The 15,416-nt window shown below is 42.9% G+C and overlaps 1 protein-coding gene across 2 annotated transcripts in view; it reads left to right on the forward strand.

Moving 5' to 3' along the window:
* COL20A1 (collagen type XX alpha 1 chain) overlaps positions 1 to 15,416 on the forward strand; it is a 60,919-nt gene that overhangs the window by 14,366 nt on the left and 31,137 nt on the right. For both annotated transcript variants that reach the window (XM_085314184.1, XM_085314185.1), the window contains exons 10-19: positions 906 to 1,070; positions 2,415 to 2,587; positions 3,776 to 3,911; positions 4,532 to 4,677; positions 6,736 to 6,859; positions 7,314 to 7,453; positions 7,675 to 7,804; positions 8,384 to 8,526; positions 9,630 to 9,762; positions 14,949 to 15,091. In XM_085314184.1, coding sequence (XP_085170310.1) covers positions 906 to 1,070; positions 2,415 to 2,587; positions 3,776 to 3,911; positions 4,532 to 4,677; positions 6,736 to 6,859; positions 7,314 to 7,453; positions 7,675 to 7,804; positions 8,384 to 8,526; positions 9,630 to 9,762; positions 14,949 to 15,091 — 1,433 coding nt within the window. The remainder of the gene's footprint in view (positions 1 to 905; positions 1,071 to 2,414; positions 2,588 to 3,775; positions 3,912 to 4,531; positions 4,678 to 6,735; positions 6,860 to 7,313; positions 7,454 to 7,674; positions 7,805 to 8,383; positions 8,527 to 9,629; positions 9,763 to 14,948; positions 15,092 to 15,416) is intronic.

The raw sequence follows: 15,416 nt of genomic DNA on the forward strand, positions 1-15,416 counted from the left end.
AAGATGAAAATTAACTTGTTTATTCATCACACAGTGTTTTGAATGGGGATTTTGTTTGTTTAAAAAAAGTGAACGTGAACCGTTCTTATACATGCAGTGGGGGCACCGTTGCTCTGAGCTGTGTGGAAGGGTGAAATCAGGGCTGCATACCAGTGTAACAGGTTGAGTTGTCATCTGATGAAGCAAAACATCCTTAGAGGGTTAAGCAGTTAGTTTAGTTTCCATGGCTCTACCATTCATGTGAATGTTGTGAAAAGTGAATGTGAAGGAGGAGTAAACCCTGATCTACTCTCTCTAATGCTGTCTCTGAGCTGTGAAACAAAATCTGTGGTCTGTGGTAGGGCTTGATTTGCAGAGAGTTAATGAGAAAGGAGAGCAGAAGGGTAGGGACAAAGGATGCTCTGCACTGGTAAAGTTCTGCAAAATAAATGATGTGCTTTTATTCCATCCCCAACTCTGAAATACAATGTGATGTTCTGATGAACAACAGACTCTGTGGGGAATACTGGCACCTCATAAATATAAAAAATGTTTATTCATTCACTTCTTCCCCCATCTATGCCAACTACATCTATGCCAACTACGCCTTCCTGGTAGCAAAACCTGCAAGCGATGTGAAGGCAGGAAAACACAAGAAGGATTCACTAGACTGTCTCCAGGCCACAACAGACCTTTTGACCCCACAGAGTTTAAAGCCATTTCCAGGCTGGACTGAGGCTGTAGCTTCAGAAAAGGCCAAGGCCATTCTTGGAAACCACCATCCCACTGGGAAGGCTGGATAGCTCTGCTTGGAGAGCACAAGGATGTCCTCATTCTGGCCTTGTAAAAGCAACATGTAAACAGGGGGAGGCCTGAAAGCTGCTCGTCTCTGGGGAATTTTCTCAGTCTTGTTTTCTGCTTACCAGGGGTGAAAAATGCTGATGAAGCAGAGCTGAAGCAGGTGGCCTCAGAGCCACTGGAGCTCACAGTGTACAACGTGTTGGATTTCCCCTTGCTGAGCTCTCTGGTTGGCAGGCTCATCCAGGTCTTGTGCATCAGGATCAAAGAGAAGAGGAACAGTGAGAACACAGGTGAAATGAAACCTGCTCTGTGTGGGCTTAGCTTCCTCCCTGCTGGCCATATGTCTTCCTCACCACCTGGCTGGATCTTTTCTCCTATTTTTCCATCTATGAGCTCTACCATCTTCTCAGCTCTGCCTAACTCTTCTCTCATGCTGGTCTCCTTGCTCAGCTCTGTTGCTGCCTGACAGTGCTCCTGCTTTGTCCTCTTTTTGGCCAGTTTCACATGTGGTCATTATTTTCTGCAAGACCTTTTGGATGTAGTTCTTCTCTCTTACTCGACTGCAGACTTACTACTGTCTGTAACAAGCCACAGAGAGATGTTACCTATGTTTGTTTCCAATCAGCTGCTCTCAATTGAGTTATCTATTCTTGGACTATGTGTCAGTATAGGCAAAGACTGTTCTTACTAGTGATTTGGATTGCTCTTAGTGGATATAAATATTTAATGACAAAAATTACTGTTACAGTAAAGAGAGGGCTTATCCTCTCACTTCCATTATCCTACTGAGAGATAACTGTGTTGTCACTTTTTCCTTCTCTGAGTTTCTTCCAGCCAAGAGGAGGCAGAAGAAGCAAAGGTGCTAATATGGGAAGACATTAGGGAGAGATGAAGGTGGAAATATGGAGGCTGGACGAGGAGATAGCAAAACATCTAAAAACAAATTTTCCACACCCTTTATTTCAGATGATGGATCTCCAAAGCATTTTCAAGTTAAAAATGAACAATCTATTTCTTTTCTTTGCTGGAAAACAGCTTGTGCAATGAACAGAAGAGTGAAGAACCACTCCAGATGTTAGCTTATATCATCAGGAGCAATATCATGTACATATTTTCATTTCTCTCTGCTCACAGATTGGCCTAAGGAGAATGGGAGAGTCAAACTTTCAAACATAATTTAATTCTAATGCTCTGGAGATTCATAGAGATAAATTGACTTGTCCTTATTAATTTGAAATTGTTTGATACAATTAGACTGTTTTTTCACAGGTACAAGTTATCCTAAAGAAAGAGGCACTGTTTAAAAAAGAAACCAAAATATCTTCTACTTGTTCATTTTGACAGATCTTCAGGATTGAAAAAAGCTGGGTCATCTTTTCTATATAGGCAAAAATGCAGGCTTATAATGAAAATATATTCCCAGCATCCATCACAATACACAACTTGTTCTCAACAGAGTATTTATGTTCTCTGTATGCTAGCTTTTTAATATTTATATCAGAACAATTTGGAACATTTTTTGAACTCTACAGGGAGGGAGACTGTAACTCAATTTGAAAAATACCACTCATGAGTAAGGAAGTGCATCTGGCATGAGAAGATAATATAAGAAAGTGAATGTTTTGAATTCCTAGGTAGCACTGTGAAAGATATCCCTGTGAACTCCAGTCCCCAGCTGAGTCCAACTGACCTTAAAATATCAGCTGTGACCTCTAAGAGCATGCACTTGACCTGGAATCCTCCTCTGAGACCACCAAAGAAATATCGTATTATGTATTATCCATCTAGGGGTGGCATCCCCAAAGAGGTGAGAGGCCTTTCTTTGAACAGCTTTGACAGCAGTATCTTCCAGGTGGTGGCTAAGAATTTAAGCAGACTTGAACAGACTAAGAGATGAGGGTAGAAGTGCAATTATCACAGGGTATCAACTAAAACCAGGTATGAATTTAAATGAACACAGTGACTACATATGTGATCAGCTGATAGAACGGCAAAGCAAAAGTATCATGTTACATACAGCAAAAGTATGAATAAGTATCATGTTACTAGACATATTGCAAGACATTCTGATGCAGATCTTCTGTCTCTTGGACAGTGTTATCCCCTACCTAAAATCTGTTCTGATTAAGCTCAGTCATGTATATATCTGCCCTTCAGTTTTGTCTGTAAAGCATTTGCTATCTCCATGATGTTATAAAAATAATAATTTGCGGACTATAGGCCAAAACATTCAGGACCTTGCTGTTGTTGAGCTGACAAGTACTACCCTCCATTCCACTTGTGTAGCCTCATTGAATCTGAGGTGGGGTGTTCAGGAAACTATCAATTTTGCTCTTAGACCTTCAGCTGGGCAGACAACCCTGACTTGCGGTTCCCTGAATGCCAGAATCATTGTCGCTTTCCCGTTGTTAATATATTTTCCTCTGATTGCTCAGCCTTTCAATATTCAGAGAAAATAGATTTCTGTCTTCCCAACTGCTATTCTTGTTTCTCAAATTGTGGACAGTTAGCATTTCCTTTCTGCCTCGCTGCTCTGAACCCCTACTCTGCCCTTCCTTGCAGCAAGGCTGACCCCATGCCGCCAGACTGGCTCCTTGCAAGCCTATGGGGCACTGGTATCACTTGGAGTGGACATGCTGGTACATTCAGCTGCCTAAATATGCTACTTTGTACTGGATAGAATAAAACAGAAAAGCTTGATAGGTTTCCACTAATTTCAGTGAGAGTGCTACTAGAGCCTTTGCTAGATCTGTTTGTACAGATCCCATCTTGGAGGACAGGCATCCTTAAGGCCCTATCTGTTTGGGGGAGGGTAAGAGAGCCTCCTCAGAGATACTAGCTGGCATAAAATAAAGGGGGTAATTGAACTTCATGTTTCTGGGCACAGAACTATGACAAAGAAGTTGCACCTGCTGGAGAAGGCTAATTCAGCTGTTCCTTTGCTAGAGAGTTGCCAGCATCTTTCCATTCTGACAGCCTTCCTTTGTGCTTTCAGGTGGTTTTAGATGGAACAATCTCCTCTTTGCAGCTTGTCAACCTGACCTCGCACACAGAATATCTGGTGTCAGTGTTTGCTGTTTATGACTCTCCCCCTGCTATGGGAGAGGGGCTGAGAGGTGTCACCTCCACATGTAGGTCGTGAGTACAGAGAATTATGCTGATGGACAGTTCTGTAATAGCTCTTATGATCCTCAGGTTGGAGCTTGGCATAGTATTTCCCTCCTCAAGTTCGGACAGTCTGCGTACAACTATCTCTATCCTTGGGACATGTTCAGAACTTGGCTGGACAAGATGCTGAGGAACTCTCTCTAATCTGGCCCTGTTTTGAACAGGGGGTTGGACCAGAGAACTTCAGGGAGCCCTTTCCACCTGTGTCATTCTGCAGAGGAGGGCACTGTGTTAAGCCTATCCAGACATGGCTGTAACCTTTTTTGCTAGAAATGTCTTTCAGCCCCTTGTCCCTTTTTATCCTGGGATTCCACACTAATTAATCCTATTTATCCATAAGTGGTTATTGTACTGTGTTAGATGCTAGGCAGATGTCCACTGGCTTACAGTAGCTGTTGCAAAGCCAGCACTGCTCTGGAGTTTGTTGTAAACCTCGTACGCTGAGGACGTTCTTCCTATGAGTCCTAATTGCTTTCCTTAAACTGACAGTTTGGCTTCAATACGCTTGAACATCTGAGGGGAGGAGGGGACTGTGCTTTAACTGGCTTATTTTGTGAGTCTTTGTCATGTTTTTTTCCCCCAGTGCCTTTGTCTTCTCCCCGTTCCCTGCGCGTCTCTGAGCTGAGTCACAACAGCATGAGGCTGAGCTGGAAGGCAGCAAAGGGAGCTACCCAGTACCTCGTGCTCTGCTCAGCAGCCCCCAGAGGAGCAGAGGACTATACGATGGAGGTAGAGTTCAAAAGAATAATGCCACTGTTTTTCCTCTGTCTGGGCTGTCCTCAGTAAAGTTAGGCCGAAATGAACCCCCAGCTCTTTATTATCAGTATGCAGGTGAGATTTAAATGCTGGTTACTTATGGAGCAGATTTAAAACATAAAAACCTTTGGGAGAGTTCCAGTTAGTGAACATGTGAGCTGTGAAGAGTTAAATGTAAACTCAGGGGCTCTCTGGAAAATAAAGGAGTTTGGCTCTAGCTCTACTATTTATGAATTGATGTAATGTGTAAAAGTATCATTGTTATTATTGGTAGCATCTTTCATGAAAGATTTTTTTTATTATTTTGTATCTGAATATACTTTATAAAGAAGGTCAGTGTGGTTGTGAAGGTTTCACATGTGGGATACTGAGGCATAGGGAGAGGAGTGACTACTGTGTAGGACCCTAGAAGCCTTGGGATTAAACCCACATCTCTTGAGCCCCAATTGTAATTGCAGTATCCTTGATTCTGTACAGAAATGTCTGTTTTGTTTATCTTTAATTTTTTCTTTGAAAATTTATCAAGGTAGTTTCCTCTGACTCTAAAGCTGGGCTTATGACACTGTGTAAAAATAAAGTAATAGCAGATGAATGAAAAATCTTTAAAAACCTCTAAGGTCTTGTGTGGATTTTAATAAGTTTTCTGGAGTACCCATATACTGAGGATATGAAGTATAGTAGAAAGGATCTGCTGCTGCTTTACTCTCCTCTCAGGGGGTTGAGTTAGTTTCTTGTTTGTGCATGAGGCCTCTGCCACATGTGCTCCATATGGCTTTGGAGAACGTGTGCCGCCTCTTGGACTCAGATTCCCCTCCTAATGGCATAGTGATAAGAACAATTGCAAGATGGTTTTCAAAATACAGCAATTAATGCTTGTACTCTGCTTCCAATATACAGATGTATTTTTTTTTTAAGATTCAGAGCATTTTAATAGAGAACAACATTTAAAATTATGTTTTAACATATTAGAATATTTCTCCTGTTACTTGACCTACCCAATGTAAAAGTTCAATGCACTATGGCTGCGTGATGTCTACAAAAATATTACTAAAATGTTCCTAGCCTTTTTTAAAAGTATGCTCCTTTGTATGCAGACTCCTAAAGCACTCCGAGGTGGGTTTCTGCACTGAACATCTTGTGAAAGAAGAGATGTGGCTGTGCTCTGTTAGCGGCAGGTGGCAGCATTCCGGCTGCTATGGGCCTGCATGCAAACAGGCGACTGCTGTAAGCCTGAATTTCCATGCATCTCTCAGGAAACAGGACCTTCAGCTTTTGCTTAAAACCTCAGCTTTTATGCACCCTTTTCATCCTCTCTCTCTGTGAGACATAAGACATTGTACCCCCAAAATGTTGCGCTGCTCACCACAGCAGCTGCCTGTTTGGTCTCCTCTGGCCTTCATCCCTAAAGGGCTGTGCTCCATCCTGGGGAGGTAGGATTAGGAATTTGCCTTCCCTTTGCAAACTTTTGGGACTGTCTCAGAGAGAATTGGGTCCTCTAAGGGGACTCACCGTTGCACGATGCCTGTAAATGAAAGTGTTTGAACTGCATGTTATGTTGCCTTCCTTTTTTAAGGATTTTTATTAAGGATATGATTTTTGAGTGCTATGTTAGAAAACAGCCCTAAACTTCATATTCTCAGTTGTGGAAGCTACTCTCCTTTCTACCTCCCCCCTCACCTTCCCATTTTAGTAAATTCTCCAGAAAAATCTCAATGAGATTTTTCTTAGAAACAGAGAATCATTTCTTTTCCACTGCAGGTGAAGTGTAAGAGACTTATACATCTACAGGCCAGGGCAGGACAAAGCGATGTGTACTTGGGTCCCTTCGGAAGTGAGGGGGAAAAGCACTGATGACTGTAATACACCTACCCAAATTGTGACATGTCACTAGTATAACTAAAAGGCTAACTAAAGTGTAACTTTGGCTTCAGCCTGTGTCTCTGTAAGATCTTGCTTGGCCCTTGTGCTGTTGAGGGCATTGGAGGGTACCCTACAATTGAAGGGTACCCCAAGATGGCTCTCTGTTGGTAGGTGAAAGTGTCCCAGCCTGAGGTTCTACTAGACGGGTTGTCGCCCAGCACAGAGTACTCTGTTGCGGTGTATGCAATGTATGGGGAAGATGCAAGTGATCCAGCGAGCATCCAGGAAACCACCTGTAAGTGTTGCTTCCTGCTAAGGTGCTATTAAACACTTAAGGCATGTGAGATGTTAAATGAGGTGCTTCCCATGCAGTTCATGTGGTTTGCAAACAGACTGTCTCTTCCCTGTCTGATCTTCAGCAAATATTGTTCCATGAGGGGATTTCTAATCACATGATGAGCTATGGAAAGGAGCAATTTTCCTCTGGTAAAAGAGGCCTCCTGAAACAGTGTTCCCCAAGATGTTTGTTTCTTGAGGAGAAAGTGGAATTCTTTGGCCTTTTCTCCACCTAAGGCCCCAGAAGCCTTTCTTGACATCCAGAGGCATGTATGGCAGTGATATAAAGAGAGTATTTTCCCTCATAGTGAATGAACCTCCTGGTTTAAGGTGGAGCCTTCTAAGAGTAGTAGGAGACAACCAGTGGCATTGCCTTTAAAATATTTAAGTGCTGTCACTAATTGTTGTTGCAGTGGCCTTGAGTGCTCCTAGATACCTGAGTTTCTCTGAGATCAGCCACTCCTCTGTCAGAGTCAGCTGGAAGGCTGCGTCTCAGGCAGTGAAAGCTCACCGCGTGACCTACATCTCCAGCAGAGGAAGTAACACTGGGGAGGTGAGTCCTCAGTGAGCTGGTAGATGGAAAAGAAATCAGGAGGTCAGACTCTGCTCTGTCCTCCCTCAGCTGCATGGTTCAGGGAGGGCTCACCTGCTGGCAGCATTTTAACAGCGGTACTGACATGGGCACCTGTTATGCAGTTGTCCCCAGTGTACCAACCCCAGGGGAGTTCAGCTCCAGGCTTCTCTCCTAATACTCACGTTACTCTTCCCTTGTAGGTTGAGGTTCCTGGCACTGCATCATCCACAGTCCTAAGACCTTTGTCCTCGTTCACCCAGTACTTCATCAGTGTCAGATCTACATATGATGAAGGTGACTCCTTGCCAATTACTGGCAATGTTACCACATGTAAGTAGGCAAGAGAAATGCTGAGAGATTCAGAAGGTCTTTGGACCCAATTACAGGTTATGAAATTGGCTTTTTTTGTGTCCTAAATGGGAGATTTACAGACCAGTCCCAGCAGGTTATGGCCAAAACCCTCACACAAAACTCAGAGGACTATTTAGAGGGTTGTTCTTTGTGTGTGGAATATGCCCAGCTGTGTTAGGTATGAAATGAGATGGAAGAAATAAAGGAAGGAGGCAAAAAAAAAAAAAAAAAAAAAAAAGAGAGAGAGAGAGAAAGCAGTGTATTGGTAACCTGTGTGTCCTTGAGTGCCCTCATAGCCTTCTCCCCATTAAAGTGCCAATGTGATGCAGGTCCTTTCCACAAATGAAATAACCCTCCTTAATTAGGGTTTAAAAAATATTTTATCCCTTTTTGTTCTGATGGCTGTTGTCATTTGGCTCTGGAGAAGTGAAAGACATGCTAGTCTCAGACATCTGCCTGGTTGATGTTTTGTTCCCTGACCATCTGCTCACTACCTTGGCTCTGACAAGGCTCTGTCAGTGCCTGCACTTCAGCTTGTTTTCCTTCTGTGTCTCTCAGTAAAGGTCCCCCCACCACGTGCACTGAAGGTTACTGAGCTCTCAGGAAGCAATCTCCAACTGCAGTGGGAAGCTGTCGCTGCTTCAGATGTGGTTGTCTATCAGATCAGATGGAGCACCCTCGGTGGAGAGAAGCCTCAGGAGGTACTGAACCATGCATAGCTGGGCTTTGTGCCTGCTTCATGACTCTGAACTTGCTTGTGGAAGTGGAATAAAGAGATGTAAAACTATTCAGGTTAATGGACTCAGGAAATTCAGTGGTTCACCACCTGACTGGAGAAGCCTTTTGGATAAAGGCCCTTGGGTCTGTCCTGGACCTGGCTTGTTCCGTGGATTAGTCAACAAATTGAGTGCTGGTAGAGAGAGGAGCAGGGAAGGACTACAAGAGGGTGGGCACGAGTCCTAAAGTATCTGGGAAGACTGGAAAATGTTCTTTGAAAAATTAAAGGATGAAATTCAAGAGGAGCAAGTACAAAGTACTAGGCTTAGGCAGGAATAATTAATTACAGGTATACAGGATGTAGAACAAATAGCTAAGTAGCTATTCAGCAGAAAAAGATCTCGGGTTACAGCGAATCACCAATTCACAATGTCAAGTTGCTGAGGAAAAGACAAACATCATACTCAGATATCTATAGCTAGAGGTATCACCTCTAAGATAGGTAAAGCAACTTCTGTTCTGCTCAGTGCTGTGAGCACTGATTAATTTTTACTGCTCTTCGAGAAGGATGTCATTCTTCGCAGCTGGGCTGGAGTAAGAGTGTATTGGGACTTCTGTTTTCAGTACCTCTGAAAGGTACACTGACACAATTTCAGTCTCATTTCAGCCTCTGAGCGTGAGCATGATGGAGCAATGATACGAGCACTGGTGCCTCACAAGTCTATCTCAGAGATACCTTGTATGTATTCTAGCTTGCCTTACAGAGTTGGGATAGCAATGATACTGAAAACTAAGCAAAGGGATTTCATGCTCAGAATAGGTAGAGTAGCTGGTATCAGAGCACTGTGTTGTGTAGTAGTAGCTGCTGAATATAATTGGGCAGCAACGCATGGACGTCTACTCAGAATTAATTAGGGCTGGAATTTTGCCACTACTTAAATTTGTGCAACCCACAACAGGAGACTTTATTCCCAAAGCCCAGTGATAACTCATACCTACAGGCAGTCTTGAGCCAGACAGCTGGATGGTGTGAGCTAGCTTGGGAAGGCCTGGAAATTCCACTGACTCATTTCTTTCCCTGATGCAGCTCTCTGTTGCTGGAAACGTGGCAACCGCTGTTCTGCCAAGCTTGCAGAAGAACACGGACTATAAGATATCCATGTGGGCCTATTACAAAGATGGTGCTCGAAGTGACACAGTTTCAGTTCAGCATAGAACCAGTAAGTGATCAGTGCTCAGTATTCATGGCTTAGGGAAAATATACAGGCTGTGGGATAACTCAGAACAGATCGCAGACCAGCAGCTTGGATCTGGTCTTCTCCAGCTCTGAAAACCCCAAACTAAATGTATAAAAGTGGCTAGCAGTATTTAGACTCCCATTTTAGTATTCTGAGCCTTTTTGGATACAAAGAGGCTGGGCACGCTTAGGCAGGTTGGTGTATCTTACAGATATTTGATGCCCTTGCATTACTTTGTATAGAATACATTGCTTTTTTCCCCATTTCAGTATAGTGTATTGATGCAAATGTGCTGGCTTTCTGTAGGGTATTCAGCTGACTGTGTCGCAGTACTACCTAATAAATGTTTCCTGTTAGTAAAATATTGTCTATTAAGGAGAGCGATGATTTCCTCAGCTACATAATTGCTGAATCATGCTTCATCTGATGAGAGGGAATCCTGCAGTCATACTCTGTGTGGAAGCATTATCTAACTCTCGCTTTGTACAGACAGGATATGAGGTTAAAAAGTGGCATTCCCCGATGTCCTCCTAATTAATATTGCCTGTGTAATGGCTTTGTTGGCAGCAAATGGAATATGATTCATTCAACAGCAGCAGTCCACTCCTGCATCTCTCAGCTCTCAACTTCCTTTGCAGAATAAGCTCATTTAGGTTGATGATGAGTTGATGAAGCTTAGAGCAAATGATTATCTTGAAATAAGAAGTTCAGGCTTCATTAATAATGAATAATAATGAATAATAATAATTTTTGTTTATAGAAAGCTACCCTAGGCAAGTACATAGGACAAGAAAAGAAATGTGCCCACAAGAAAAAAGAAAATATCGTACAGCTATCCAAGAACAAAGGGACAATTAGGGCTGTTTAGAAGCTTGAGTAAACAAATGTCTGTATTTTAAGGCAGGAATTACAGGATGCCAGAGAAGCATCCTCAGCCCACTGCAAAAGTATGTGATGGCACTCTTCTAGGCATATTTGGACAAGCCACTCCTTGTTGGAGTTGGCACCCCGATGGGATAGTGAAGGCAGTTGGACTTCAGCTTGTCAGCTTGTTGTCCTTGTGCATGAACAGGAATGCATTAGAGATATCATTCGCTTCATGAAAAAAAGAAAATGTTCAGACAAATCAGGTGTACAACTGGGGAGCCAGGCTGCAGCCTCCTGCCTGGGTGCTGCAGGTCATTTTGCATGAGCAATCAGGCCAGTGCCACACATTTCTCAGTGCTGATATAGGCACATACTATCAGTGTCTTTGGATTACAACATGGTGAACAGCTGTAATCAAGTGTGTTGATCAAAAGCAACAGAGGGAGATGAAAAGGCACTCTTTGTTTTGCTGCTTTTCTATTTTCTTTTCTTGGCATCATCCCCATACACAGAAATAAAGACGTGAAGTTTCTCTTAAAAACGCTTCAGTAGAATTTGCGAGAATACTGAAGCTTAAGGGCAGTGATGGAAGTGACATTCGGCAGGAAGCACTGGTAACACATGCTTATCTCTCTATCCTTCATTCTCCTCTGAATACTGTTTTCTTGAAGATTAAGGGGGGAAAAAAAAGCCAGATCAGAGTGATGTTCTTTGTATGCTGCTTTTGTGAAGCCGAACTGTATTCCTCCCTTGGGGGTGAGGTGAGAACACCAAGTTCATTTTGTTCAGGATCACTTTGCCTCTTGCACCAGGTGAAACATCCCATTTCAAGGTCAAATAGTTTATGCTAAAGGAATGCTGCAGAAACCTCACAAAAAACAGCAGAAACATCTTCCCTCCTAAAGCCTGTTCATCATTGCAGTATGTTTTTCCATAGGGTTGGGCTAAAGTACCTATTTTTCTTGGCAGACAGATTTTTTTTCCCCCAAAGCTATGGTTTAATTTATCCCCAAAGTACCTGTGAACTCAATTTAAACTGTCTGAATGGTTTTGTCTGGAAAAGCAACAAAAGCTGGAGAAAGATTCGTATGCTGCAGATCTCTCTTTATCTTGGTGGAGAACCTAAAGGTTCTCATGACATAATTAAATATTCAGTGAGCAAGAGGAACTGATAATTACTTCTGGAGTTCAGAAGTGTAGCTGGACCAGCCCAGGTTCTGTAAGCCTAGTCCCTCGTTGTTGCTTCACTTTTATGAGTCTCGAATTGAAAACCTAGTGCCAAGGAGAGAGGACTCTAGTCAACAGAAAATGTACAAAGCACGTATTTCGACTCTTAATTATGGCTAGGAAAAAATAAGAAGTTAAGGCTTTTCTTCCATTAACCCCATTAAGCAAACCTTTCCCCATGGGCTTACCAAAATACAGAGCAGGAGTAACAGTAGACTGATATATTGGCCAAGGATAGTAAAATTGTTTCCATGTGCTTTTTCCGTTGTTCTGTTGTATCTTTTTGTCTTTCTGTTATATTTAGGCTGAAGACTCTTTTGAGTTAAGAGCTGTCCTTTTATTATGTTAGCATAAATTATCTAGCCTAACAAAATCCTTACCGTTGACTAAAGGAGTCTACGTACTGCTATCATTTGTCACACGAATAAATAATCCTAGCAATACTTCAAAAGGACACAAACCTTTCAGACAAACTAGCAGGAGTTCAGAGGATGCAGTTTTGGAGAGGAAGCTACGGGGACACAGAGGCAGTGTTGGCTGGTGATCCGTTGAAAGATCTGGAAGTTTTGTCCTTGCTCAGAAGCAGATAAGGACGTCTCATACTGAGGGGAAAAAAGAAATCTCACACTGTGAGGTAAATGAGTCTGCCTGTTCTCCCTTGAGCAGAGCAAAATTGTCACCTTTTTGTTCTGAAAATATTGGGGTCTCTTTCTGCCACCGCATTTCCTGAGTAGTGCTCTGGAGCAGGGTGATGTGAATGTCCCTTGCAGGATACCTAAGCAGTCCATTGCAGCTGACAGCATGGTGGTACAGAGCTTACCCTGCAGCAGAAGGGCTCTGATATGACTCGGGGATCCAGACATAAATGCAGGACTCTAAGATCTACTGTGTATGTAACTGAATTACAGCAGCATAAGAAGATATTCAGCCTCTTGACTGATTTATACTATCAGCATGAATTTTGGGGTAAGCACTCACAGTCTGTACCCTCCTGTGATAATCAGATGTAGCTCAAATCTTACTAAAAAAGGGTAAAGTGAAGTGACATTATGTCCCAGAGAGAAGTAATCAAGGCTTGGTGGAGGAATAGTTATATGTTAAGCCACCATACCCAAGCTGTGTTTCTGACTTTTAATAGTTTGCTAACATTGACTTTTCGAGGTAGAGGGAGGAACAAGCAGGGCTGTAACAGGGCACCCCATGTTGTATGTCACTTCATCAGACAGATCCACAGCTGCAGGGTCATGAAAGAGAAGTCCTTCAGCTTAGGCAAGCTGAGGTAAAGATTAGTAAATATGGACTTAGGAAGATTGTATTTATTTTTTATTTATTTGATAGCCAGGGCATTTTGAAATGTTATGCCCAAGCACTCCCCATCCCTTTCAATCTGCCTGTATGCTTTCCCTTAGTGGGAAGTTCCTGCCATCAAAGCAGAGCTGTCTGAACAGGGCACATGAGTGTGTCTCACTTCTTCAATGCAAAGTCATCAGTTTTGAATAAGAACTGTTGCTGAAGCTGGGCTGAGCTGACCCAACTGACTTTGCACTGAAGTGGATTATGAAGTGCTTCTGTATCCCATTCCTCTAGCTAAGCTATGTAGGCAGCAGTCTCTAGCTCAGGGATGATAAACATCTTCAGCTTCTCTGTCTATCTTCCTAGATATCTTTTCCACAGGCTATACCTTGCAAATGAAAGGGGTTGAAATGTGGGAAGAGGCTTCAACCCATGGCAATGAGGGCAAAATTATAATCTATATAATAATTGCAGATGAGTATTCTGACGGATTGGTCTCTGGGGCTTTACTTTTATTTGAAGATGTGTCTGTATTACTAGTTAGACCCAAGAGTGAGCAGCCTGAGATTCCTGCTGTGGAGGAATAGAGAGCAGAGGTTCAAGAGGTAATGGAAGGCACAGATGGTGTCCTCTGTGTCAGAGATGCTTCTTTCCTCCTGGGCAGCTTAGAAAAGTGACCTTTCCCCTGGCTGTCAAATCCATGCCATCAAATTCTACCAGGCCTGAGGGCCTTCCAGAATAAACCTGACTTGGAAGATTTCCCCTGACTTTCCGCTTTGTTCACTTAAGAGTCTCTGGTTAGCTCAGCTGAATGAAATAGCCAGTACACATAGCAAAGGTGCAAAGGCAGAGGTAGAGCACAGCACTAAATAACACTGCTGTTGAAGTGACTTTTCCTTCTACGATTGCTTTCTGCTCCACTTTATCTTGTGGTGAGGCACTGCAACAGCATCCAGCTTGATTCAGCTGCCAACAAACTTGGTTCAGCATCAGTAAAACTAAGCTCATTTTGTCTAGGAAAAGGAAGGAGGATCAATGAAGATGCAAATAATCTTCATTCAACATGTATTTTAAGGTACTCTCAACTATGCTCTCTGACAAATACTGTTCTTGCTGAGAGCAGCTCAGCTGATTACCTGTTTGCGATGCATCTATGCAGAACAGTTCGGTGCCAGAAAGAGAAAGAAGAGCTCAGGCGCTGTATGCAGTCCACTCCCAAGGCTGCTGAGTATTAGAGTGACAAGAGCTAGACAAAACTGTTGTGTGCTGGCTGCTCTGGATTATTTTAGAATTGTTTTAAAACAGAAGGACAAGGCCAAACGCGGCATTAACTGGAAAATATTAGAAATGATAATGGATGAACTTGTAAGTCCTTAACTACCAATTGAGCTGTTTTTCCAGGGTATCTCAAGATCTTTGATGAAATAAAATTTCAGTTTGGGCTTTATGAAGGCTATCCTTAGCCGTTTATAAGTGATATATTTAAAAGATCACTTTTCCACATACTTCCAGCACTTCTTTCTCCCCTTCAAAGTTTTCTTTCCAGGTCCTAGGGCTTGAAGTGTATGTTTGAATTGTACTATATTGTGTTTGGGCAATCCTTTTCCATCTGAGATCTGTTTTCGTTCCCTCCTGATCTCTGAGGTGACTATTTCTGCTCTGTGCTCTGGTTAATAGCACAGCAGAGCGGTGAAACTTTCAGTCCAAAAGCAAATGTTGCTGGTCCAGTTTAGACATCACTATCTGTTTTTTATGTGGTTAACCTTTAATCTCTGCTGCAGATTCCCGGAGCCCACCCACCAACCTCTTCATTGACTCTGAGACCCCCACCACCTTCCAGGTCCACTGGAAACCCCCAGATGGCCGCATACAGCACTACAAAATCATCTACAGCCCTGTTTCTGATAACAGTGCTCAGCAAACAGTAGGTCTTTAGCAGCTTTGTAGGTGGCAGGCTGTGAACTAGGGGGCAGGGGAACAATTTCCCACCTAAGGGAACTGCTTATGCCAGTGGGGTTCACATTATAGAAGACTGGTTTGCAGGAGTACAAAAAACAACCACTTCCCCTGACTCGCCAGCATATTGCTTTGTGGCAGTCTTTTGACTAATAGAAAGGGACACCAGTTCTGTACGGGAGCCAAGGTCCACCAGGCTTCTTTGCTAATCAGGTATTTGTGTCCATCAAAGCTGCTACTGATGCAGCTTTCTCTTCTTCATGAACCACGGTGGGGAATACTCAGAGAGTGGT

The sequence above is a fragment of the Rhea americana genome, unplaced genomic scaffold, assembly GCF_003343005.1.
Source record: "Rhea americana isolate MKP2758 unplaced genomic scaffold, rheAme1 scaffold_4, whole genome shotgun sequence".
Lineage (NCBI taxonomy): Eukaryota > Metazoa > Chordata > Aves > Rheiformes > Rheidae > Rhea > Rhea americana.